Source organism: Corticium candelabrum, chromosome 9, assembly GCF_963422355.1.
Source record: "Corticium candelabrum chromosome 9, ooCorCand1.1, whole genome shotgun sequence".
In the NCBI taxonomy this organism is placed as follows: Eukaryota; Metazoa; Porifera; class Homoscleromorpha; order Homosclerophorida; family Plakinidae; genus Corticium; species Corticium candelabrum.
Window position 1 is genome coordinate 849,551 of NC_085093.1, and position 25,000 is coordinate 874,550.

At 43.3% G+C, this 25,000-nt stretch overlaps 6 protein-coding genes and 1 long non-coding RNA gene across 9 annotated transcripts in view; 3 read left to right on the plus strand and 4 right to left on the minus strand.

The window, feature by feature from the left end:
* Nucleotides 1-3,672, plus strand: part of LOC134184637 (dynein regulatory complex subunit 3-like) — a 10,865-nt gene extending 7,193 nt beyond the window's left edge. Inside the window, exons 8-12 of one of the 2 annotated variants that reach the window (XM_062652378.1) lie at nt 857-988; nt 1,061-1,131; nt 1,974-2,097; nt 2,668-2,745; nt 3,413-3,672. In XM_062652378.1, coding sequence (XP_062508362.1) covers nt 857-988; nt 1,061-1,131; nt 1,974-2,097; nt 2,668-2,745; nt 3,413-3,586 — 579 coding nt within the window. In that variant the 3' untranslated portion in view covers nt 3,587-3,672. Of the gene's footprint in view, nt 1-856; nt 989-1,060; nt 1,132-1,973; nt 2,098-2,667; nt 2,746-2,816; nt 3,140-3,412 lie in introns of those variants that run through there. The other variant, XM_062652379.1, reaches the window with a different exon arrangement.
* LOC134184031 (hypoxia-inducible factor 1-alpha inhibitor-like) lies at nt 3,504-4,702 on the minus strand. The gene has a single exon (XM_062651633.1). The coding sequence runs from the start codon at nt 4,700-4,702 to the stop codon at nt 3,665-3,667; it is 1,038 nt and encodes a 345-aa protein (XP_062507617.1). The 3' UTR covers nt 3,504-3,664.
* Nucleotides 4,703-5,709: 1,007 nt separating this feature from the next.
* Nucleotides 5,710-10,825, plus strand: LOC134184479 (integrator complex subunit 15-like). The gene is made up of 9 exons (XM_062652183.1): nt 5,710-5,815; nt 5,874-5,948; nt 7,822-8,174; nt 8,253-8,336; nt 9,357-9,513; nt 9,582-10,007; nt 10,100-10,186; nt 10,575-10,620; nt 10,698-10,825. The coding sequence occupies exons 1-9, from the start codon at nt 5,761-5,763 to the stop codon at nt 10,738-10,740; spliced, it is 1,326 nt and encodes a 441-aa protein (XP_062508167.1). The 5' UTR covers nt 5,710-5,760; the 3' UTR covers nt 10,741-10,825.
* Nucleotides 10,692-15,340, minus strand: LOC134184478 (PAX-interacting protein 1-like). Its single transcript, XM_062652182.1, has 5 exons — nt 13,449-15,340; nt 13,240-13,304; nt 12,493-12,638; nt 12,332-12,426; nt 10,692-11,060 (listed from the first exon to the last, which is right to left on the minus strand). The coding sequence occupies exons 1-5, from the start codon at nt 15,333-15,335 to the stop codon at nt 10,878-10,880; spliced, it is 2,376 nt and encodes a 791-aa protein (XP_062508166.1). The 5' UTR covers nt 15,336-15,340; the 3' UTR covers nt 10,692-10,877.
* Nucleotides 15,341-15,416: 76 nt separating this feature from the next.
* Nucleotides 15,417-16,377, minus strand: LOC134184480 (uncharacterized). The gene is made up of 3 exons (XR_009970669.1): nt 16,248-16,377; nt 15,745-15,778; nt 15,417-15,686 (listed from the first exon to the last, which is right to left on the minus strand). It is a non-coding gene; the product is annotated as an uncharacterized LOC134184480 (long non-coding RNA).
* A 103-nt stretch (nt 16,378-16,480) lies between these two features.
* LOC134184206 (uncharacterized) lies at nt 16,481-22,726 on the plus strand. Of its 2 annotated transcripts, XM_062651832.1 has the most exons (16): nt 16,487-16,600; nt 16,694-17,077; nt 18,025-18,136; nt 19,012-19,143; nt 20,216-20,331; nt 20,398-20,513; nt 20,603-20,741; nt 20,841-20,944; nt 20,999-21,087; nt 21,150-21,189; nt 21,465-21,499; nt 21,559-21,641; nt 21,780-21,861; nt 22,008-22,048; nt 22,241-22,350; nt 22,408-22,726. In XM_062651832.1, exons 1-16 carry the CDS (start codon nt 16,541-16,543, stop codon nt 22,571-22,573), a joined length of 1,809 nt encoding a protein of 602 aa, XP_062507816.1. In that variant the 5' UTR covers nt 16,487-16,540; the 3' UTR covers nt 22,574-22,726. The 2 variants fall into 2 exon arrangements, 1 of the variants encoding a protein (XP_062507816.1); XR_009970632.1 differs by lacking the exons at nt 22,241-22,350; nt 22,408-22,726 and having other exon boundaries at nt 16,481-16,600; nt 21,559-21,662; nt 22,008-22,024.
* Nucleotides 22,571-25,000, minus strand: part of LOC134184208 (sorting nexin-8-like) — a 4,479-nt gene continuing 2,049 nt past the window's right edge. The window contains exons 8-14 of the mRNA XM_062651833.1: nt 24,779-24,939; nt 24,591-24,723; nt 24,030-24,098; nt 23,836-23,964; nt 23,734-23,772; nt 23,480-23,629; nt 22,571-22,878 (exon numbers count right to left, since the gene is read on the minus strand). Coding sequence (XP_062507817.1) covers nt 22,762-22,878; nt 23,480-23,629; nt 23,734-23,772; nt 23,836-23,964; nt 24,030-24,098; nt 24,591-24,723; nt 24,779-24,939 — 798 coding nt within the window. The 3' untranslated portion in view covers nt 22,571-22,761. The remainder of the gene's footprint in view (nt 22,879-23,479; nt 23,630-23,733; nt 23,773-23,835; nt 23,965-24,029; nt 24,099-24,590; nt 24,724-24,778; nt 24,940-25,000) is intronic.

A 25,000-nucleotide genomic window follows, 5' to 3' on the forward strand; every position in this document is an offset into this window, starting at 1 on the left:
TTATGTGTCTGTCCATGTGTCTGCATGTTTGCCTGTTTGTTTATGTGTAAGTCCAGATGTTTGTTCATATGTGTGTTTATGTGTCTGTCCATTTGTCTGTTCATGCATCTGTCTGTGTATGTTTATATGTTTGTCCATGTGTTTGTCTGAATGTCTGTTTATGTGTCTGTCCAGATGTTTGTTCATATGTGTGTTTATGTGTCTGTCCATTTGTCTGTCCATTTGTCTGTCCATTTGTCTGTCCATGCATCTGTCTGTGTATGTTTATATGTTTGTCCATGTGTTTGTCTGAATGTCTGTTTGTGTCTGTCCAGATGTTTGTTCATATGTGTGTTTATGTGTCTGTCCATTTGTCTGTCCATTTGTCTGTCCATTTGTCTGTCCATGCATCTGTCTGTGTATGTTTATATGTTTGTCCATGTGTTTGTCTGAATGTCTGTTTATATGTCTGTCCAGATGTTTGTTCATATGTGTGTTTATGTGTCTGTCCATTTGTTTGTCGATTTGTACGTCTGTTTATGCATCTGTCTGTGTATATGTTTATGTATCTGTTCATATATGTTTCTATGTTTATGTGTCTGTCCATTTGTCTGTCCATGCATTTGTTTGTCTGTTTGTTTATATGTCTGTCCATGTGTTAGTCCGCATGTCTGTTTATGTGTCTGTCTATATGTTTGTTCACATGTATGTTGACACGTCTGTTTATTTGTCTGTCCATGTATCTGTCTGTCTGTCTACATGTTTGTCCATACGTATGTCTATTTATCTGTCCATGTTATTGCCTACATATCATATATATTGTATTACCACGTTATTAGACTCTTTGCATCATTTCATTTGGTTGTTTGTACAACAGGCAATGCAAGAGCTGCAGATGATATTTGACGCTGACGCACAAGACGCCAAGATTGCCGGTATGCGTGATGAACTGGCAAACTTAAAACACGAACTGCTGCTGCTAGAGATGCAGCTCGTTGATCAGCTGGAGGTGATAACAGAGAGAGGCAGCTAGACGTGTGATGTGATTGGATAGACGGTCTGTTGGTCTGTTGGCTTGTAGGAAGTGAACAAGGAATTTGAACGGAACATGACGGAGATGGCTGCAGGTTTTGTTGAGGGGGCTCAACAGAGGTACTGTACGTAGATTGATGACTGTGTGTGTGATGTCTGTCTGATGCTGGGTTTTGTGGTCTTTGTTTGTTTGTTTGTTTATTTGTTTTTCTGTTTGTTTATTGCATGTGTATCTGTTTGTCTGTTTGTTTGGTATTTTGTGGGTCTATTTGGTTGTCAGATCGTCAGTTGGTTTGTCTGTTTGTTTATTTGTCTGTTTGTCTGTCTGTCTGTATGTCTGTTTGTCTGTCTGTTTGTTTGTCTGTTTGTTTGTTTATTTGTTTGTCTGTCTGTTTGTCTGTCTGTCTGTCTGTCTGTTTGTCTGTCTGTGCTTTTGTCCGTCTGTCTGTTTATTTGTTTGTCAGATCGTCAGTTGGTTTATCTGTTTATCTGTCTATTAGTTTTGTTTGTTTGTTTGTCTATGTCATACATTTGACTGTTTGCTTTTGCTATTGAGATTGTACTACAGTGTAATTCTTACGTAACTCAAATCAACACAACAGTCAACAGGCTTATTAATTAATTAACATATAATTTATTATAACATATAATATATTATTAATTAATTAACATATAATTTATTATTAATTTAATTAGCATATAATTTATTATGACATATAATATATTATTAATTTATTACAACGTATAATTTATTATTAATTAATTAACATATAATATATTGTAACATATAATATATTATTGATTAATTAACATATAATATATTATTAATTAATTAACATAATTTATTATAGCATATAATATACTATTGATTAATTAACATAATTTAACATATAATATATTATTAATTAATAACATACAATTTATCATACGCACCTGATGTGCATATGTCTATTGATCTGAAGGTTCAGTCAATGTCGTGACCTTGAAAACTTTCACAACGGAAAGATGACAGAGTTGGCAATGCAGTTGCTGGACAGTCTTGTGAAAGGGGAAATTGAAACGGATCTAAGCGAAGATCTACGAATGGTGACGTCACACACACACACACACACACACACACACAAGATGGCAAATGGATAAGAAGCTGCCGTTAAACGGTAATGCCCCAGCCAGATGGCTGGGTTCCTGTGCACTAAGCAGGAGCTATGGGCCGTGCTAAGCAATCTCCTGGAGCCTGGCCAGGTGCTCGCAGGAGCGCCGACTGCGACGCCAACTGTGGTGTGGGCACCCGAAGTCCCACCCGGACCTCAGTGGCTGATGGACTTTGTTGCAGTCGGATGCCTTTGCCATCTCAGTCAATGACCAGGTACTCATCTATACTCCTGAGTCAAGAGAAGCAATTGTGTGTAAGTTTCTTGCACAAGGAAATTATGCCACAGCTCGTCATCACTGTGACTTGAACTTGCAACCCTGCGAGGTCCCGGATGTTTTCATTCTCCAAACGGACTTTCTAACCAATTGAGCCACAGAACCACACACCCACCCACCCACCCACCCACACACACACACACACACACACACACACACACACACACACACACACAACGTGTGGCTGTTGTCACACAAGTACAGCAATTGTTGTTGTTTGTGTTGCAGTTGTTTGTTGATAAGGACACGATTACTAATGCTCTCAATGCTTCACATGATTTACATGCGTTGGCTATTGATAATAAGGTAAGAGATAAGAAAACAAATATTTTTATATTTTATTATTTATTTATTATTATTATGTCGTGCTCAACCAGATCAGTCTGGTTTGTAAAGTCTATTACAAGTACCGGAAGCAAACCCTGCTTCAGAAGTACTTAGACCATCACGGCTGTCTAGAAAGAAGACATGACTTTACGAAGGATCCGAGTAGATCCCAGAAGCACTGTTTTCTGTAAGTGCTGCAGGTTGTGATGACCTGGAATAATGTCCAGCCATCGTGCAATACCTGCGTGCACTGTGCCCAAAGCTCCCAAGACCACCGGAACCACCAGTGTTTGACAATGCCATTTATTATTATTAATTTATTATTATTTAAACATAAAATTAATTATTTATTTGTTATTATTTATTATTTATTATTATTTATTAATTATTATTATTTAATATTATTAATTACAATTAAATTTTTTATTAATATTAATTACAATACTTATTATTTATTTATTTATTAAAATATTTATTGTTTATTATTTATTTATAATATAGTAAATAATAAAATATAAAAATTAATAAACTAATTGAAAATTAATAATAAATTATTAATAATGTCATTAATATTAATAATTTTTGTTTAATTACATTATTTACAATAATTATTAATGCTAATAAGGTATTATCTACATAACTCCAGGAAGAGTCGGTTATAACTCGTGCACGACGTGAGCTCAACGTGCTCGTCGAATCAGTCCACACGAACGAGAGCAAGAGAAATCGAGACAGAATTGCCGAAATTCTCAGCTTCATCTCGTATCACAAAGACGACATCGACGCACAAGAAGAAGCAGCAAGAGACGCACGAACTTAGCAGCATGCAACATTAATATCAACACGTAGAGCAGCAATACAAAGCGACTAAAAGTTATCATACAAATCAAGTTAATTATTATTGTGTAAATGGACGTTCATGGTCCCAACGTTCACACGGGTATCTCCCATCCACGATCATATGCAATAGTTCTCGTACTTCTTCCGTGTTCTTTAGAGCGTCGTGTAGCATCTTCTCGATGTTCCGTGTCACGGCGATCTTTTGCTCCACAGACAACGGCCACGTGATCTCCTGAGGCGTCGGACCCGATCGATACCAGAACGTGATGGACGTCGTCGTCGTGTCCGACTTCGCCGACTCGATGTAATGCCACCAATACATCGGGATGTATAGTATCTCTCCCGGATGGACGATCGTCTCCCATCCTTTTACATGTTTGAATTTCGGGAAACGAGAGAAATCCGGACGGTCGAAATCGACTTGACTCTGACGGTCGCACGGATGACTGACGGGGTGAGGGTAGAGACACTCGAACTGATCGGGATGAAACAGGATGCAGCGCTTGCGGCCCTCGACTTGACAAAAAAAATTATGTTGCTCGTCGTAGTGCGCAGGCGTGATGTTCCCTCCCATAGCAATGAGCACGAGGTTCGAAGTGAGTGGCCCCCACTTTTGCTTTGCTTGATGGAAATTCAACCAATCCCAATCGAATCCGATAAAATCTCTAACAATCGACGGCTTCACGGTGTCGTTCAGTGCCTGTTGTAGATAGAGGGCTCGATCGCCGGCCTTCCACTCTCTCACTTTCCTCACAAACTCATCGAACGTCATTTCATTCAACTGCATCGGACACTCGAATCCGGGAAACGTTTGTGCCTTCTTGTCGTCGAAATACTTAAAGCGACCCGTCTGAGACGAATAGACGTTACATTTGCTGTCACCCATGTTCGCCTCAAGATAATCGAGCGACCATTTCATGGCTGTTGAGATAACTCTGCTGTCTCTCAGTACCACAGGCTTCTCACATGAGATAAGGCGCTCCGCTTCGACGCTCTGATAATGGAGGCACGGTATTTCGCTCACGCTGAAATCGAACTTGGCGAATTCGTCGTCCGATTTGTCTGTCGTCGTCGTCACGTCTCGAGCTTCCGCCATCGCGAAGGTTACGCCTTTAGTCTAACGCGCGTTAGGAAATTTGTTGACGCTCTTTATTTAACGCGCGTTAACAATTGGATGTGTGTGTGTGTGACGCGTGCGCAGTTTTAGCTAGCATAATTTTGACGTAGAATGTTGTTTTTAGCAATTTAGACAAACTGACAAACAAATTGACATACAAAGAGACACACAAACTGACACACAAATTAACATACAAACTGACAGACAAACTGACAAACAAATTGACACACAGAGACACACAAACTAACAGACAGATTGACATAAAAAGACACACAAACTGACACACAAATTAACATACAAACTGACAGACAAACAAACAAACTGACAGACAAACTGACAAACAAATTGAAACACAAAGAGACACACAAACTGACGGACAAATTGACATACAAAGAGACACACAAAGTGACAGACAAATTGACAGACAAATTGACAAACAAATTGACAGACAAACAAACTAATTGACATACAAACTGACAGACAAACTGACACACAAATTGGCAGACAAACTGACAGAAACAAACAAATTAACATACAAACTGACACACAAACTGACAAACAAATTGACAGACAGACTGACAGCCAAACAAACAAATTGACATACAAACTGACAGACAAGCTGACAAACAAATTTACACACAGAGACACACAACCTGACAAACAAATTGACATACAAATTGACAGACAAACTGACATACAAACTGACATACAAACTGACATACAAACTGACAGACAGACTAACAAAAATTGACACACAAAGAGACACACAAACTGACAGACAGATTGACATACAAAGAGACACACAAACTGACACAAATTGTCAATGTTTTGACAATTCCAGGCGTCATACGGGCACCGGACAAGACTAGCGCGAGAGAGTCTGGGGACGAGGCTAGTGTTAGCAACGAGAGTTAGCAGCAAGCATTCTTCGAAAATATATATTCACTTATATTTAACTAAAACACGCACTCAATACTAAAGCACCAAGCGTGGTATTCGACTCTCGTGACGCATGCGCAGTTGGCGGGACAACCAGAATGAAGAGAACGCGAGGCAGTCCGGCACAGAAGAAGAGAGCGAAGAAGGCTAGAGGTAGATGACGTGGACATTTCTCAGTGTGGATGACTGACTTGTATCGACGTCGTTTCAGTTGATGTTGAGAAACGGCAAAATGATCATGAAAATAAAACGAAAAATAGAACAACAAGCGATGCCTCCATTCCTGGTACTTTATATAGTCGTTTTTATGTGTGTGTTTGAACGCTTGTTTGTCTGTCGGTTTGTGTGTCTCTGTGTGTCAATTTCTTTGTTTGTCTGTCAATTTGTCCGTCAGTTTGTGTGTCTCTTTGTGTTTCAATTTGTTTGTCAGTTTGTCTGTCAGTTTGTATGTCAATTTGTTTGTTTGTCTGTCAGTTTGTCTGCCAATATGTGTGTCAGTTTGTGTGTCTCTGTGTGTCAATTTCTTTGTTTGTCTGTCAATTTGTCTGTCAGTTTGTGTGTCTCTTTGTATGTCAATTTGTCTGTCAGTTTGTGTGTCTCTTTGTATGTCAATTTGTCTGTCAGTTTGTGTGTCTCTTTGTGTTTCAATTTGTTTGTCAGTTTGTCCGTCAGTTTGTATGTCAATTTGTTTGTTTGTCTGTCAGTTTGTCTGCCAATATGTGTGTCAGTTTGTGTGTCTCTTTGTGTGTCAATTTCTTTGTTTGTCTGTCAATTTGTCTGTCAGTTTGTGTGTCTCTTTGTATGTCAATTTGTCTGTCAGTTTGTGTGTCTCTTTGTATGTCAATTTGTCTGTCAGTTTGTGTGTCTCTTTGTGTTTCAATTTGTTTGTCAGTTTGTCGGTCAGTTTGTATGTCAATTTGTTTGTTTGTCTGTCAGTTTGTCTGCCAATTTGTGTGTCAGTTTGTGTGTTTCTTTGTGTGTCAATTTCTTTGTTTGTCTGTCAGTTTGTCTGTCAGTTTGTGTGTCTCTTTGTCTGTCAATTTGTCTGTCAGTTTGTGTGTCTCTTTGTATGTCAATTTGTCTGTCAGTTTGTGTGTCTCTTTGTATGTCAATTTGTCTGTCAGTTTGTGAGTCTCTTTGTATGTCAATTTATCTGTCAGTTTGTGTGTCTCTTTGTATGTCAATTTGTCTGTCAGTTTGTGTGTCTCTTTGTATGTCAATTTGTCTGTCAGTTTGTGAGTCTAAGAGACACAAGAGACACACAAACTGACAGACAAATTGACATACAAAGAGACACACAAACTGACAGACAAATTGACAGACAAAGACACACAAACTGACAGACAAATTGACAGACAAATTGACAGACAAACAAACAAATTGACAGAAAAACTGACAGACAAACTGACAAACAAATTGACACACAAAGACTCTTTGTCAGTTTGTCTGTCAGTTTGTATGTCAATTTATTTGTTTGTCTGTCAGTTTGTCTGCCAATTTGTGTGTCAGTTTGTGTGTCTCTTTGTGTGTCAATTTGTTTGTCAGTTTGTCTTTCAGTTTGTCTGTCAGTTTGTGCGTCAATTTTTGTTTGTTTTGTCTGTCAGTTTGTGTGTCTCTTTGTATGTCAATTTGTCTGTCAGTTTGTATGTCTCTGTGTGTCAATTTGTTTGTCAGTTTGTTTGTCAGTTTGTATGTCAATTTGTTTGTTTGTCTGTCAGTTTGTCTGCCAATTTGTGTGTCAGTTTGTGTGTCTCTTTGTATGTCAATCTGTCTGTCAATTTGTGTGTCAGTTTTTCTGTCAGTTTGTCTGTCAGTTTGTGTGTGTCTTTGTATGTCAGTTTTTGTGTCAGTTTGTCTGTCAATTTGTCTGTCAGTTTGTGTGTCAGTTTGTCTGTCAATATGTGTGTCAGTTTGTCTGTTAGTTTGTTTGTTAGTTTGTCTGTCAGTTTGTCTGTTAGTTTGTTTGTCAGTTTGTTTGTCAATATGTCTGTCAGCTTATTTGTCAATATGTCTGTCAGTTTGTCTGTCAGCTTGTCTGTCAGCTTGTTTGTTAATATGTTTGTCAGTTTGTCTGTCAGTTTGTTTGTCAATATGTTTGTCAATTTGTCTGTCATTTTGTGTTAGTCTTTGTTCTGTCACTTATTAATATTAATTTCCAGACATCATCTCTTGGCAAGAAAACACCGTTGCCTCACTCTGTCTTCGTCTCAACGAAGATCTAAAATCAGCAGGATTTCCAAAATCTACTCAAGAATCTCTTCACATACTTCGTCACTACTTCACTCGTCATCAACAGCTAAACTCAGAAAACTGGAAAAACAGAGACGTCATAGACAGTTTGGTCACCACATTCATATTCAACACTCACAGGACAGCAAAGCCGGATAGAGCGGCCATCACTACTCTACACATTTTGCAAATGATCTGCAGCTGCTTGAATGATGAAAGTGACGAGAACGTGAGAGTTCGGGTGTTTAATTGTTTGTTCCCGCCGAATATCAGTGGTGACATGGTAATGTGTTGAGTGTGTGTTGTGTTGGCTGTTGTGTTGGTTGATGTTGTGTGTGTTGTTGTTGTTGTTGTTGTGTAGTTGAAACTGGAAGCTCAACTTGTGTCTCTTGCGATTAGTTGTGGGTTGTCACGTGTGCTGGATGTTGTGGCTTGGTGCATGTTGGTGAGTTGATGGTTTGCTGGACAGACAGACAGACAGACACACAAATGAATGGACAGACAAATGGACAAACAGACGGACAGACAGACATGCAAATGGACAGACAGATGGACAGACAGACAGACAGACAGACAAATGAACAGACAGACAGACAGACAGACAGATAGACAGACAAATTGACAGACAGATGGGCAGACAGACAGACAGACATACAGATGGACAGACAGACAGACAGACATATGGACAAACATACATACATACATACATACAAATGGACAGACAGACAGACAGACATATGGACAAACATACATACATACATACATACAAATGGACAGACAGATGGACAGACAGACAGACAGACAAATGGATGGACAGAGACAGACAGACAGACATATGGACAGACAGGCAGACGGACAGACAAACACAGACAGACAGACAGACAGACAGACAGACAGATAGACAGACAAATGGGCAGACAGACAGACAGACAAACGGGCAGACAGACACACAGACATATGGACAGACAGACACACAGACAAATGGACAGACGGACAGACAGACAAATGGACAGACAGGCAGACATATGGACAGACAGATAGACAGACAAATGGACAGACAGACAGACAGACAAATGGACAGACAGACAGACAAACAAATGGACAGACAGACAGACAGACAAATGGACAGACAGGCAGACATATGGACAGACAGACAGACAGACAGACAGACAGACAAATGAACAGACAGACAGACAGACAAGTGGACAGACAGACAGACAGACAAATGGACAGACAGGCAGACAGATGGACAGACAAACAGACAGACAGACAGATGGACAGACAAACAGACAGATGAACAGACAAATGGACAGACAGATGGATGGACAGACAGACAGACAGACATATGGACAGACATATGGACAGACAAGCAGACAGACAGATGGACATACAGACAGACAGACATTCCAACCATCACAGTATTACTTCTTTTATAACTTCAATTCATACTACTTTTATTTCACAGGAAGAGCATGCGGCTCACACAGGACGAGTCATCATCACCGATTTCTGTTGTCTCCTGCCGTCTATGCTCCCCAACCTACAAAACGTATTGAAGTCATCCCCATCCATGGCTGCTCGTCTTCTCACATCCTTCACCTACATATTCGACATCACATCCGGTAGACTCGCCATCATGATGTACAATGATGATGTCATATTGTATGTATGTCGTGTGTCAATCGTGTAGCTACTACACGAGGTGAACTCCTTCCTCTGTCGTTGTTGTCTGTTGTGACCGAGTGGGTTCACTCTCAACCAATGTTGCCGTATGATCGTGTGTCGACTCCTTCGTGTTCTCTATTTCATCCCGTCTTGAGTCATTCCACGTCATCATCACTACCCGTCACTGGTCTCATTGTGTGGACCGTTCTTGGTCCACTGTCTCATCTTGTTGGTGTGAGAGTTGATGCAAGTTGGAGGAAACATGATGTGAAACGGTGTGGCCTCTTCTCTCGTCTTCACACATCGATCCTTCGAGGTGCAGTGGAGTATGAACATCGAGGGATGAAAGCGGATAACGTGTGGTTGAGGAAACACGTGACTTTACATACTAGTCACGTGATTAAGATTGCAGAGCGGCTTGCAATGGCTGCAGCTGCTGCTACTAGTGAAGGTAGGGCACGTGCAGTAGTTGGTGTATCAACGTTTTTGTTGTATATAATTATTTTGAATTGATTATTGATTTTGTTCTTTTATGTTGTATAGATGGAGAGTTGATTCAGTTGGCTGTTGATCGGTTTGCTCAGGCTATTCAACTGTTGCAGTCGTGTCAATTGTTGGACATCAAATCAGGTGATTAATGGATAAGCACATAGACAGACAGACATGGACAAACACACAGACAGACATAGACAAACACACAGATAGACAGACATGGACAAACAGATGAACAGACACACAGACAGACAGACACATAGACAAACACACAGACAGACAGGCAGGGACAAATACAGACAGACAGACATGGACAAACACACAGACAGACAGACAAACAGACAGACAGGCAAACACAGACAGACAGACACAGGCATAGACAAACACAGACAGACACAGACATGGACAAACACAGAGACAGACAGACAAACAGACAGGCAGGCAGGCAAACACACATACAGACACACACAGACATGGACAAACACAGAGACAGACAAACAAACAACATCAACTGTCTGTTTTGCAGTTATATCCGATCTAAACCAACACGTAGACAAGATCCCATCCAATAGGTTTGGTCCTTACTACTCGCAATTCAATATATCCCCCCCCTCTCTCTCTGTCTCTCACACACGTGTTCTTATCACAGGCTACTCCACATCGTATTATCTCACTGGACCAAGCAGCAATAGCACGCAGTCCAACCATCGATGTTACACAGTAACAAACCGTCCCTACCAACAAGGCAGATAGACAACACGACCGAACCAAATACTGCGCAGTAAATACAGTCACAATAATTCCATTCTCTATCTATAACATTATGGCTCTATACACTGCCACTAGCAGCCTCTGTTGTCGTCTCTGTTGCCCCCTCCCGATCGGCGTTCATTTCCTTTACAATCGTCTGTTTCTCGTCACTCAGTTGCTGTTTGTCGTGGGCGAGACGCTGCTTCTCGTCTGATAAGAACATTCTAGCGACCATCACCTTCTCTGACGATGGAGCGTTACACTGTGAATGTAAACAAACACAAACAAATAAATAAACAATAATGAATCACATGAAACATACTAGTACACTGTAGGTATGTGCCTGTGAACTAATTAATAAATTATTATTTATATTATTTATTAGTTAATTAATTACTTATTGTTATTAGTTAATTAATTACTTATTGTTATTAGTTAATTAATTCCTCATTACTTATTTGGTAACTAATTAGAGATGAATTTTGGGTTGAAATTAATAAGTAGCAGTGATGTGGATCTGTCTGTCTGTTGTTTGTCTGTCCATATGCATCTAGATACTTTCAAAGCCATAGTGTCTGTGTTGTGTTTTGTGTGTGTGTGTGTGTGTGTGTGTGTGTGTGTGTGTGTGTGTGTGTGTGTGTGTGTGTGTGTTCAGACTATCGTGGGTCCCCTCTCGAGGAGTTGACCCCCCTGTGTGAAAAATCTCGCAAAGACATGAACGCTACACCTTACGGTTCATTCAAACACATGCCCGTACTAATCCCATGTGGACTTTACGCGTCACCATCCTTCGCAACGCTTTCAGCGATCGCTGACTTCTCGCCGACTAAAGCCATTCTTTCCCAGCTTGCGTTTCTCTCCAAATTCTCATTGCATTTGCACAGAATCTGACCTAAGCGTTTCCGGCACCGAGCGCTACACGGGCAGAGTATTGATTTCTACCGAAAAACACGACAAGAGCAAGATTTGAATTTATCCGTGATGAGTTATCACGTGATATACGGGTGGGCAAGTAACTACACGTGACTTCTGTGGTTTTGCTACCCGGATATGTGATTTTGAAATTCGCTGCTCTCTTCTAGCTAGACTTTGGAATGCTGGAAACTCGCTACCTTTTATGAGCGGGGATATAGTTGAATGGGATATTATAACTCTGAATGAAATTCTTCATGAGAATGCTGTCCGGCTGCTAGCCTGAATGTCTATGCCTAGAGTAAGGCATGACTTTTCCAATTTGTTACTTTCACACTTCCATCTTCATGATCACCTGTTCTCTATCGCCACAGGCTATACAAAGGAGAGCTGTGTGTGTGTGTGTGTGCGTGCGTGTGCACGTGCATACAATGATAAATAAATTTACAAACAATTAATCTAATCTGCCCATGCAGAGAATGGGATGGTGGGCTAGTACACACACACACACACACACACACACACACACACACACACACACACACACACACACACACACACACACACACACACACACACACACACACACACACACACACACACACACACACACACACACACCTGTGCTTCCTTGAACAGCAGCATTCTGTACTTGTCAAACATCTGATTTCTCCGACTGACCAGTTGCTTTGAAACAACATCAAACACTTGGTCAACTGGAGAGGGCACACAACACACGAGATAAAGAAACGGACGGTGAGATAACAAACAACAAAACCCACAAGTCTGAGCTGCAGGATCAGCGTCTGGTTGGTCACATATGTGATAAGGAAGAAGACGACTGACTGCATCGTCAACACTCGTGAACGCTGTTTTACAGTTTGGCTGTAGAACAGCCTGTTTCTGACGATAGAGAGCTCCATGGATACTACAGATACGAGTGAATGAAGTTGTGAATATGTGAAGGAATGAAGGAGTACGACTCGAGAGCATACAGACAGAAATGTGGACATGCAAATATACAAACATATAGACACACAAATAGACAGACGTGTAGACATACAAATAACAGACGCACGAACATACGTTCATACACATGGAGAAACACATAGACAGACGTATGGACATACATACACACACGGACAAACACATACACAGACATGGACACACATACACATGTGGACAAACACACACACAGACAGACACACATAGACAGACAGATAGACAGACATATGGACACACACAGACAAACACAGACAGACATACACACATATGGACAAACACACAGACATACAAATACACATACACACACGGACAAACACATACAGACATGGCAGACAGACACATGCACATACATCATACAAATGGACAAACACATAGACAGACAAATGGCAGAGAGACAAATGGACATACATACATACATACATACATACATACATGGACAAACATAGACAGATGAAGTATCCAACCAAGGCAGTTGGTTACTCCAACGGTGCAACCGCTTGTCCATCCACAAGAGAGAGTCTCACCCTGTCGGCAGCTTCACCGGTTGTCCAGCTAACGTCTCGCTTGCCGGCCGTTTCACAGCCTTCGTCTATTCACACAACACACCATCACACAACACGACACACACACACACACACACACACACACACACACACACAAACACCACACACACACACACACACACACACACACACACACACACACACACACACACACACACACTGCCCACGACCTGAAACGGAACTCCAGACGTCAACACCGTCTTCACGTTCCCTCCCTGCAACAGAACGGGCCGCACGTTCGATAGCGAGCCCGTCTGCCCGCCCGTCACGAGCCGAAACTGCAGCACCTTCCCGTCCGCCGTCTGCGTCTGAAATGACTGTCCCTGCTGCCCGGGCTGCAGTTGTATCAACGTCACCTGCTGTTGGTTCGACGGGAGCTGGAACGACGATCCGGATGAGGTAACGAGACGAAGCTGCTGGACGGACGACGACTGGCCTTGGCGTGACGTCTGAATCGTCTGTAGCTGCACAACAGGAAGCTGCTGGACTGAAGATGTGACTTTCATTGACTGTTGAGTGACCGGCTGCTGCATCGTCGTGACTTGAGGCGTCGCTTGAAGCTGCTGGGTGAGAGACTTCGGTTTTGCTTGCTGCGTCTGTGTGTGGTGGATCGTCGCGTTGGCGGGTGGCTGCGCCGTTTGTGCGGACGCCGACACGATCGTCATCACTTGAGAGACATTCGGACGGACCTGATGCTGTTGGAGACCGTGGAGTTGCCTCATTGGCTCTTGCTGTGCGTGGTGAGCAGGACGGAGAGCGACCGGTTGTGCTTGCGTTTGCAGCTGTGGCTGTGACGACATCCGGACGACAGACGCAACCGACGGCGTCTGCTGTTGAAGCTGAGCTTGGTGTACGAGCACGTGCGTGTGCGACGGTTGGACGTTCTGAGACGTCGTCGTCACAGCGCGTTGCGGCGGCTGCAGCTGCTGCTGAGCTGGTTGTATCGTCTGTAGGTGAGACGATTGAGTCTGGAGTTGAGGCTGAGAGAGCATCAGGACTGACGTGACGATCGGCGTCGCCTCGTGTTTCAATGGTTGAGACGTCAGAGAGTTCACGAGCTGCCGCTGCTGCTGTGGCGTCTGCTGGACGGTCTGCTGCTGCAGTTGCTGTAGAACTTGAGGCTGCACTTGAAGAGGAGCCTGAATCGGCGGCGGCTTGGACGTTTGCAGTGACGACCGTTCGAGTGTCTGACGCGCTTGCAGCTGCGACTGATGACCGGACGTCTGCACTGACGTCGTGCCGGCGTGTCTAACTTGTTGAATGCCGGACGTGCCTTGAATCGGCCGTCCAGGCTGCTGAACGACTTGATTAACCGACGACTGCAACGCATGAACGATCGGCTGTTGTGCAATGCTCATCTGCTGCGTCTGCTTCGGTTGTAGATGTGGCCACTGAGTGAGTGGTGGTGTCGAGGTGACGGCGATCGGCTGCTGTATGTGCGGCTGAGGAGAGAGATGTCGTGTGGACATAACACTGTCGACCAACTGACTGGCAGCGGACGCACTCCCTGACGCCATTCGATGCAATGCCAGCGGTTGGGACTGACTGGCGATGCCGGACGAATTCACGACGCTCGTTGAGTATCCCACATTGACTCTCGGACTCTGAACGGGCAACGTAACCTGCTGTGTTGCCGTCTGTCTCTTCAACTGCTGCAGCAACTGATTCTGTTGTAGTTGCCCGACGTTCGACGCGTCGACCGAATGATGATGAACCGTGCCAGCCGGTTGTATGTGTACGCCTCTCTGCGGGACGCTCTTCGTCGTCGCCGCCGACATCAAGACCTGATTGAGAGCCGCATTGACGGACAGACCCTGTTGAACGGGACGCATCGGCTGCATCAACTGTTGGTGTGATGGCGACGTGTGTTGACTCGACGGCCGAGAAATCGACTGAGCGGACGAGAGCTGATTCATCGTGTTACCCTGTTGTCTCATCTGCGATGCACTCACTCCCTGTTGACCGTGGACGCTCGTCTGTTTCGTCTGCGGATTCTTGACCATCAGCTGATTCATCGGATTGACGATCATCTGTGATGACGTCAGTGATGACGTCATAGTTGGTTTCGGCTGGAGGAGCGGGAGCTTCGTGTGGTTCGAGACGCCGCCGCGACTCTGGACGGCCGATTGGTTGTAGACGCTCGGCTGCATGTTGAAGAGTTTGCCGGCGTGTTGGATGCTGTTGCCGACCGTCGACGATCCGTACAGTAGCCTCTGCTGTTGTTGTATCATCTCGGCGACCGGTTGGCTTCTCGTGTTCGCTCCAATCGTCGACATCAGCTGTGGCTGATACTGGAGCGTTGCTCGGTTGGCCACCTGATGGATGCCCGCCTGATGGTTGACGGTCGATGTGATGTTTGTGTGGCTGGATGGTAGAGGTCCCGGATGTGCTTGCTGATTAGCCGAAACCTGACGGACACGAGAGAGCATGAACAGAGAGAGTTGAGAGACGAGTTCGTGTACTTACCGTGTAAATGTTGTTCGACGAGATCTTGTCCATGCTGCAAAAGTATGAAACAGCACAGTTAGTCACGTGATCAACTGACGATTTTTATTAAATTTCCATATAATTTAATTTATTAATATAAAAAAATTTAATAACATCAAAAACATTTATAATAATTAATTAATTAAAATAATTTGGGTTAGCTACACAATCACACAACCGACTAATAAATAAAGTTTTAACCACGTATATACATCCGGGAGACCCGCGGTCCAAAATCGGAAATGACGTCGACGTCTCGCGCGCGCTACAAGCCCCATTTCCAGCGCCCCGCCGTCGTTGCCAGTCAGATCCATCTTCCAGCGTTTCCAGCCTCGCTCCGGGGCTCTCGAAACGCTCAAAACACGCGCCGCCGTGTACACAACCTTGTCGTTCTGCTAGAACGGCCGTCTAGCGAGCAGAATCGTGCGAAAACGCAAAGGAGGCCCCGCGTGGCGACACTCTTTCACTATTTCGTCGCTTACCTTACCCAAATGCGCTCGAAATGAGCAGGCAAGTGTTAGGCGGCTGTCAAAACGTGCGTGACGGTCGTCGCCGGCTGCTCACGGCTTTGACAGACTACCGGGCCATTCTTGGGAGATCCATCACGTCGTGATCCCTCGTGACTTGATTCGGTGAGGTGTCAACCAATCAGCGCCTAGCAAGTGGTTAAGCGCATACAAATTATCCGGGTAGTTGTGATGTTACAATCATTAACCAATCAGAGAAACGTATCGATCACGTGATCGAGATTTTTCGTCGTGTTCTGAACGCGGCGATGAAAAAGCGGAAGGGGAAGAAAAGGAAAGCGGAGGAAACAGCTGAAGAATCGGATCAAGTACGCTCGCTCGTAATTTTGTGGGCCCCCTTTCTGCCACGTGCTAGACCACGTGTTGTCAAAGAATTCTCAATATTGACCTCATTCTTGTAGTCCACGCCCGTCAAAGTATCAAAAAATGATATACGGGCTACCCTCTCTCAATCAGACGACCCGTTGATGTTGAATCTCACAAAAGGACAGAGAAAACGAGCGAAAAAGAGAGAGAAACGAGAGAGCATGGAGGCTGCCAACTCAGCAAGGAAACCGAGCATCGAGATTGATGCATTGCAGGAAGCTCTTAAGCACAAAGATGTGCAGGTCCTTGTTAGTCACGTGCTGCAGCCGTATGTGCATACAATGCCTCCAGATTGGTGCAGACTGCAGCACGTGTTTCTGGTGAGGAAGACGGTGGTGGTGATGGTCAGTCAGCTGACGCCTCGGCACGTCGTCGAGCATTCGGAGTGCTTTCCGACGTTGATGAGGATGTTTGGAACGGTGGGTTTGTCGGTTTGTCTGTTGTGGGAAAGTAGAGATGGGAATGAATGGGGAGATAGAGAGAGATGGAAATGAGTAAACAGACAATAGAATGAATGGCAGACAGACGGACAGACAGACAGACAAACAGATGGACAGGCAGACAGACAGACAGATGGACAGACAGACAGACAGATGGACAGGCAGACAGATGGACAGACAGACAGATGGATAGACAAGTAGACAAACAAATTTATTTATCTATTTATTGATTATTTATTTATTAGCATTATTTATTATTTGTTGTTTAATATTAATTACAATTTATGTTAAATTAGTTATTATTTACAGTTATTTATATATTTTTATTTATCAGTATTGTATAATATTTATTATTAATCTTATTATTAATTATTAATTTTATTATTAATTATTTTATCATTTATGAATGACGTGTAGACAGACACAGATGGACAGATGGACAGACAGACAGATGGACGGACAGACAGATGGACAGACAGACAGACAGACAGACAAAGACAGACAGATGGATAGACAAGTAGACAAACATTTATTTATCTATTTATTGATTATTTATTTATTAGTATTATTTATTATTTATTGTTTATTATTAATTACAATTTATGTTAAATTAATTATTATTTACATTTATTTATATACTTTTATTTATCAGTATTGTATAATATTTATTATTAATCTTATTATTAATTATTTTATTATTTATGAATGACGTGTGGACAGACACATAGACAGACAGATGGATAGACAAGTAGAAAGACAGACAAACAAATAGGAGGAATGAACAAATAAAAATGCAAGCAAGTAAACTGAATGACACACACACACACACACACACACACACACACACACACACACACACACACACACACACACACACACAATGTTATTGGTCGTTTTAGTTCTCTACATTATCATTTATTTGCCAGGGTTTGCCTCTTATGAGTCCAGGAACTCTTAAGTTTGTGAAATCAGGACTAGATGCATTCTTGTCAATACCTACCAAGACAGAGAGAAAAGAGAAAAATGCTGAGAAAAAAGGTGAGACATGCACACAAACATTAGACAAAAGGAGTATGATGTATATGGTATTTGTGTTGTGTTGAGGTACAGTGTTGTAGGAGGACAGAGAGATGGACAAACAGGTAGACAGACACACAGACAGATGGAGGGAAAGACCTAAAAAGTGGACAGACAGACAGACAGACAGACAGACAGAGACAGACAGACAGACAGACAGACAGAGACAGACACACAGACAGACAGACAGGGACACAGACAGAGACAGACACACAGACACATAGACAGGGACACAGACAGAGACAGACACATAGACAGACAGACAGACAGATAGACACACAGACAGATAGACAGACAGAGACACAGACAAACAGACACAGACAGACAGAGACACACACGGACAGACAGACACAGACATAGACACACACACACACACACACACACACACACACACACACACACACACACACACACACACACACACACACACACACACACACACACACACACACACACACAGACACATAGACAGACAGACAGACAGATAGACACACAGACAGATAGACAGACAGAGACACAGACAAACAGACACAGACAGACAGAGACACACACGGACAGACAGACACAGACATAGACACACACACACACACACACACACACACACACACACACACACACACACACACACACACACACACACACACACACACATAGACACACAGACAGACAGACAGAGACACAGACAGAGACAGACAGACAGACAGAGACACAGACAGAGACAGACAGACAGACAGACAGACAGACACATAGACAGACTGATGGATGAACAACAGAGCCGAGCATCACGTTTATAATCCTGAACACCAACATTTATTTCTGTTCTCAACTGTTTGTAGTTCTGGGAAGAGAATCCTACTTGTTATCTGCTAAAGATCTTGATGAGAATGGCTTTCCAATTTCATTAGAAACGATGCTCACACTCGGAATCGACAAAACCGAATGTCACGAGTCGAACATGGACAGCAACGGTATGCCCCACCCCTCAACATATCACATCCTTGTGTAATACATTATTACCATCTAGTCACTACAGCAGTCATTGTTTGTCTGTCTGTGTTTCTGTCTGTCTGTCTGTCTGTGTATCTGTATCTCTGTCTGTCTGTCTGTCAAAGGTATTATATTCTTCAAATGATTGAACATTACAACGACGACAAGCTAACAAACATATACCAGGACTTAAAACAACTAAAACTAGAAACAATCACAGTTCCAAATATAACACTACTGCAAACAACAAGAACAAAACAAAACAACAGCTAAGGCTAAACTACACTAAGACGAACAACAGTATGTCAAGCAATCTTCCAGCACGACGATGACATCTTGCGCTGGATTACGCGGCCACAACGCCGTTGCAGTTGTACACTGAATCTCTTTCTCCAATAGTCTAGGAACTCGGCAGTGTTGCGCCAACCAGATTCATCCCGTGAATGCAAAGCGAGTGACTGAAGAAATTTTCCCCGCTCCTTGCCCCATCTACCGAAATGTTTGAGTAGCGGCTTCAAGATAATTTGCTCACCATCTGAAAGCCTCTGACCCTTGTATTTCAATTCTTCTTCTCCTCTCTGCGATTTGCCACTGCACCGTCAATTTTAGCAGATGATGGGAAGACCTCGCCACTCCATGGGTGTGCTAGTGAGATATCCAGATCAATTCCCAGGCCAGATGATGGATCCAACGACACAATATCAGGCCTATCTTCAGAGTTGGAATACCGATGCCTAGGTTCCCTTCTGCATGGTAAGTGAAGCTCCCTGAGACAATCCGCCCAAACCTCTGCAATAGATTCATGGCACCAAATGGGCCCTCCACCGAATTACAAGACAAAAGATGATATCCAGTATCATCCAAAGCAGCTCCACATTCACATGGTCTTAACCATTCAGATGAGCAAACCGGCAAACCTAACCTCAGCTTGCACGCCAAGCGATTTACGCAAGAGTCAATTGTCTGTCTGTCTGTCTGTGTCTGTTTGTTTGTCTGTCTCTCCGTCTGTCTGTCTGTTTGTCTACTCTGTCTGATTGTGTTGTTCACTTACAGGGTACACTAAGCTGTCTAGGAAGGGCAATGGTTCCATGTCTGTGTCCACAGAAGATGGCGAGATTGCTGAGTATGATTACTCACACGCTCCGATGTTTGCAATTGATTGTGAAATGGTGAGAGGTGGTTGTGTTGGTTGGGACGGTGGCGGGAGAGTGGTTGGTGTTGTGTGTTGGTTGTAGTGCGAAACGTGTGCTGGAATGGAGCTGACGAGAGTGTCTGTCGTGGACGAGTCGCTGACATGTATGTATGACGTGTTGGTGAGGCCAGAAAACAAGATAACTGACTACAAGACACAGTAAGATGATGGACAGACAGACAGACAGACAGACAGATGGACAGATAAGGATGTGTATTTATTTTGGATTTTCTGTTGCTTCTCTGCAGGTATAGTGGTATAACAGCAGAGAAACTGGAGAATGTAACGAAACGGTTGACGGATGTACAGAGGGAGCTGGCTGATTTGCTTCCGGTGAATGCCATCCTGGCGGGTCATTCACTTGAGAATGATTTGCATGCACTGAAGGTACACACACACACACACACACACACACACACACACACACACACACACACACCACACTTTACTTAAGAAGTTAACCAGCATTGTGTCTGTGTTGTTTAGTTGGTTCATGATGCCATTATTGACACAACAGTTATCTATACAACACCAGAAGCAAGAACTCACTATAAACCGTCACTCAAATATTTGGCCCGTAAATACCTGGGGTATGATGCTAATCAACTTCCAAGTTTTACATCCAATCATTATGTTTCTTGTAGTCAGAAGATCCAGCAGGGCAAGGATGGTCATTGCTCTATAGAAGATGCAAAGACGGTCATGAACCTTGTGAAACTAAAGCTAGAGAAGGGTCTATCATGTTTGTGTAGTTTGTGTTGCTTTGTTGAATCGAAGGTCTTTTGTTGTGTGTAGGTCCTGACTTTGGTATTCCACAAGAGGCAGTACCTGGAAGGTAGGAATGTGGGAAATGCTTAGTATACTGAGAGATGCATCCCTCCAATACAATAGTGTAGTGTATTGTGAGATGCATCCTTCCAATACAATAGTCTAGTGTATTGTGAGAAACATCCTTCCAATACAATAGTCTAGTGTATTGTGAGATGCATCCCTCCAATACAATAGTCTAATGTATTGTGAGATGCATCCCTCCAATACAATAGTCTAGTGTATTGTGAGATGCATCCCTTCAATACAATAGTCTAGTGTATTTACGGTTGTGTTCTGTAGTTACTTTGCTCATCTCGCAGAGTCAGGACGACAAGGTGACAACAACAAACTGATCTGTGAATGACATAGAAACCTTAGCAGGCATTGTGTACAGTGTACTTTGTGGATCAACCAACACTTCAACGCTACACTAATGGCAGCCGTGCTCATAGTGTTGTTTCTATGACAGATAAAGAGGTCACTAGAGCATAATGAATGGTGTGTGTGTGTGTGTGTGTGTGTGTGTGTGTGTGTGTGTGTGTGTGTGTGTGTGTATGTGTGTGTGTGTGTGTGTGTGGTGTTTGCACCTGTCTATCTCATTGTTGTGGTATTCAGACTGTATCAAAGGCTTGTCATTTTGTCTCTAAAGCCGACTTGTTGTGGGTACATTTACATGATATCGAGAAGAGAATCAGAAGTAATCCCAATACATACATACTGTGTACACACACACACACACACACACACACACACACACACACACACACACACACACACACACTTGCACATATGTGTATGTATACAAATAGTTCTAGTTTGTCGTAAATGTCTCTTTCTTCATAGACATTAGAGATGAAACAGAGACTTCCAGCAACAAATTAGAGGTCAGCCTTTATCACACAAATACATTGCATCAGTCTATGTAAGAAGACAGAGACAGTCTATTGTCATGGCAACATCCACCACGCCCACTCATCACACACACACACACACACACACACACACACACACACACACACACACACAACACACACAAGCATAATGAATACAACATATCAACGTCATTCTCTGTGTAGGCATGTCTCACATCGGTCGACACATCAATCAATACAATATACAACAGAGCACCCACCAACACACTATTTATAGTAATCGCCGGTAGCGGCAACATACACGAAGTCAAACGGTACGTCTCAACACATCAAATCACGTGACCAACAACCTCACATACTTGCACTCTCAGCTTGCAGGAGACGCCAATGCATCGTCCCGAGGCGTTGGCCCATGCGGTCATGGCCGCACGTAGCGGCCTCGTTTATGTCAAAATAAAGAGCGAAGACGAGCAACAACGAGTGGAATCAGTTAGAGACGAAGACGGTGCAGTAGCTGGTGAGTTGGAGGCGAGATAGTCTGGGCCGGGATGAGCTGTATTCTATTGCATAACGTCCGTATGACAAACTACCACTGAGAAATCAATGCAAAAAAGTAGGAATAAAGTCTAGGCGTTTTGACAGTCGATGGTGTTAGTAACCAACGTGGAGGTTAATTAATTAGTATTGGCAGTTGGTGGGGTTGATCACGAGGGTTGGGCGGAGTGTTAGAACGTGGGGACTGCGGCGTCCCATTCTGTTTTCTTGAGGGGTGACGATGCCGATGATGTCGGTGGAAGGATTTTCTCTGTTATCGGTTTCATGTCTTTCCAGACGGCTTGTAGCTAGGAGAGAAGAGGTGATGAGTTGGTAGGACGGCAGGAACACAGGTGAGATGTTGGTCTGTAGTAGTTGGTCGTCATTGACAGTTTGTAATGGTAAGGCTGTTGTCTGGCTGTCAATTTCCTGCCCGTCTGTCCATCTGTCTGTCTGTGTCTGTCCATTTGTTGCCCGTCTGTCCAGATGTCTGTGTCTGCCCATTTGTTGTCCATCTGTCTGTCTGCCAATGTCTGTCTGTCTGTGTCTGTCCATCTGTCTCTGTGTCTGGCCATTTGTTGTCCATTTGTTTGTCCATCCGTCCGTCTGTCCATTTGCTGTCTGTCCATTGTCCATCTGCCTGTTTGCCTGTCTGCCCATTAAGTGTCTGTCTCTCTGTCTGTCTGTCCATTTGTTGCCCGTCTGTCTGCCTGTCTGCCCATATGTCTGTCCATCCGTCTGTTCTCCATTTGCTGTCTGTCCATTGTCCATCTGCCTGTTTGCCTGTCTGCCCATTAAGTGTCTGTCTGTCTGTCCATCCGTCTGTCTGTCCATTGTCCATTTGTTGTTTGTCTATCTGTCTGGCCTGCCTGTGTGTCTGCCAGCTTGACACACTAAACATCTACCAACCTGCTCATTCATCTGCAACTGCGTGTCCACCATTTCCTGCATAATCACCGCAAACTGATTCATGTTGGTGTTGACGACCTGAGCCTCCATATTGAGACAATAGAGAGAAAAGTAGTTACGCATCTCAACGTTAGTAATATAACCCTCTTCCTACATACAACACACACACACAAACCATTATTATATATAATAATTAATTAATTATATATAATTAATTATATACATGTACAATTAATTAATAAATGACAACACACCATCACAATACGATTTCCCAGTTTCTCAGCATCCTCAGCCTACAACAGAGTCTATTACATTGGCATCTAACCACACACACACACACTGCAATAGTCACACACCCAGTTGTGCGCCGTCGTCACGTCTTTCCGGGTGTTCAACTTGCCCTGATGTTTCTTCAGTCTTTCTACGTTGGCAATCGCCGTCTGGTGTTCATGCATGACTCCCTTCTCACGTCGATCAACAAGATCCTGTCGTGTTAGTTAATTAACAGTAAGTTGTTGTTGAGCGATGTGATTGGTTGTTGTGGTATGACCTGGTAGGCGTTGATGAGAGCAAGAAGCATGCTGATGTTCTCAACGAGACCGTCAGATTCTTGGGTAGCCTGGAGAAAGGAATGTTGGATGAATGGGTTGTGATGTGTGAAGGTAAAATGGGTGTAGGTAAAATGGGTGTGTGAGTGTGAGGTGTAGTCAGACCACACGTGGATTGTCTTGGAAATGTGGACAAGATGGACAAACAGTCTGACAGACAGGTACGTATGCAGAGTGATGAGTGAGTGAATGGATGGATCTCTCACTATGTCAGACTATTGTATTGGAGGGCTGCATCTCACAATACATTAGACTATTGTATTGGAGGGATGCATCTCACAATACACTAGACTATTGTATTGAAGGGATGCATCTCACAATACACTAGACTATTGTATTGGAGGGATGCATCTCACAATCACTAGACTATTATATTGGAGGGATGCATCTCACAATACACTAGGCTATTGTATTGGAGGGATGCATCTCACAATACACTAGACTATTGTATTGGAGGGATGCATCTCTCAATAGAATCATATGATAATCAATAATCAATATACCTTCTCCTTGGACCTCTCTGATAACCGGCCAAAATGAGGGCCAAGACTACGGAGGCCTGCCTTTACATGACTCCACGAGCTATCAGACCCTTGTGTCCACGCAGTGGCTGTTCTTGTGTCACTACTCACAGCCCTAAATATCAACGAACACATAAGCATGAGAACAACTCGTTTGTGTCATGCTTTACGCTAATTCTGTGGCAAAAATATTCATGTCGTCTGCCATTGTCAACGATCGATCTGTCATACGTTGAGCCGTTTCTCGTAGTGAAATCAAGTTGGTTTGCATCTGACGGATTTGATCCTTGATGCTTGACATATTTGTCTGCATTTCGAGACCGGCGAGCTCCTACGGTCACACAACTTGTAGGGTCACACACACACACACACACACACACGGATGGGGATAG

Bases quoted from the DNA above. Each gene is read 5' to 3' on its own strand.
- LOC134184031 (XM_062651633.1), bottom strand. From the start codon at position 4,702: ATGGCGGAAGCTCGAGACGTGACGACGACGACAGACAAATCGGACGAC.
- LOC134184478 (XM_062652182.1), bottom strand. From the start codon at position 15,335: ATGACGTCATCACTGACGTCATCACAGATGATCGTCAATCCGATGAAT. The intron at 13,305-13,448 runs GTCGTGGGCAGT...TTGTGTGAATAG, and splicing joins CGTCTGGAGTTCCGTTTCAG to ACGAAGGCTGTGAAACGGCC. The intron at 12,639-13,239 runs GTGAGACTCTCT...TCGTATCTGTAG, and splicing joins CCGGTGAAGCTGCCGACAGG to TATCCATGGAGCTCTCTATC.
- LOC134184479 (XM_062652183.1), top strand. From the start codon at position 5,761: ATGAAGAGAACGCGAGGCAGTCCGGCACAGAAGAAGAGAGCGAAGAAG. The intron at 8,175-8,252 runs GTAATGTGTTGA...GTTGTTGTGTAG, and splicing joins CGAATATCAGTGGTGACATG to TTGAAACTGGAAGCTCAACT. The intron at 10,008-10,099 runs GTAGGGCACGTG...TATGTTGTATAG, and splicing joins AGCTGCTGCTACTAGTGAAG to ATGGAGAGTTGATTCAGTTG.
- LOC134184206 (XM_062651832.1), top strand. From the start codon at position 16,541: ATGAAAAAGCGGAAGGGGAAGAAAAGGAAAGCGGAGGAAACAGCTGAA. The intron at 17,078-18,024 runs GTGGGTTTGTCG...TTTATTTGCCAG, and splicing joins TGATGAGGATGTTTGGAACG to GGTTTGCCTCTTATGAGTCC. The intron at 20,332-20,397 runs GTGAGAGGTGGT...TGTTGGTTGTAG, and splicing joins TTGCAATTGATTGTGAAATG to TGCGAAACGTGTGCTGGAAT.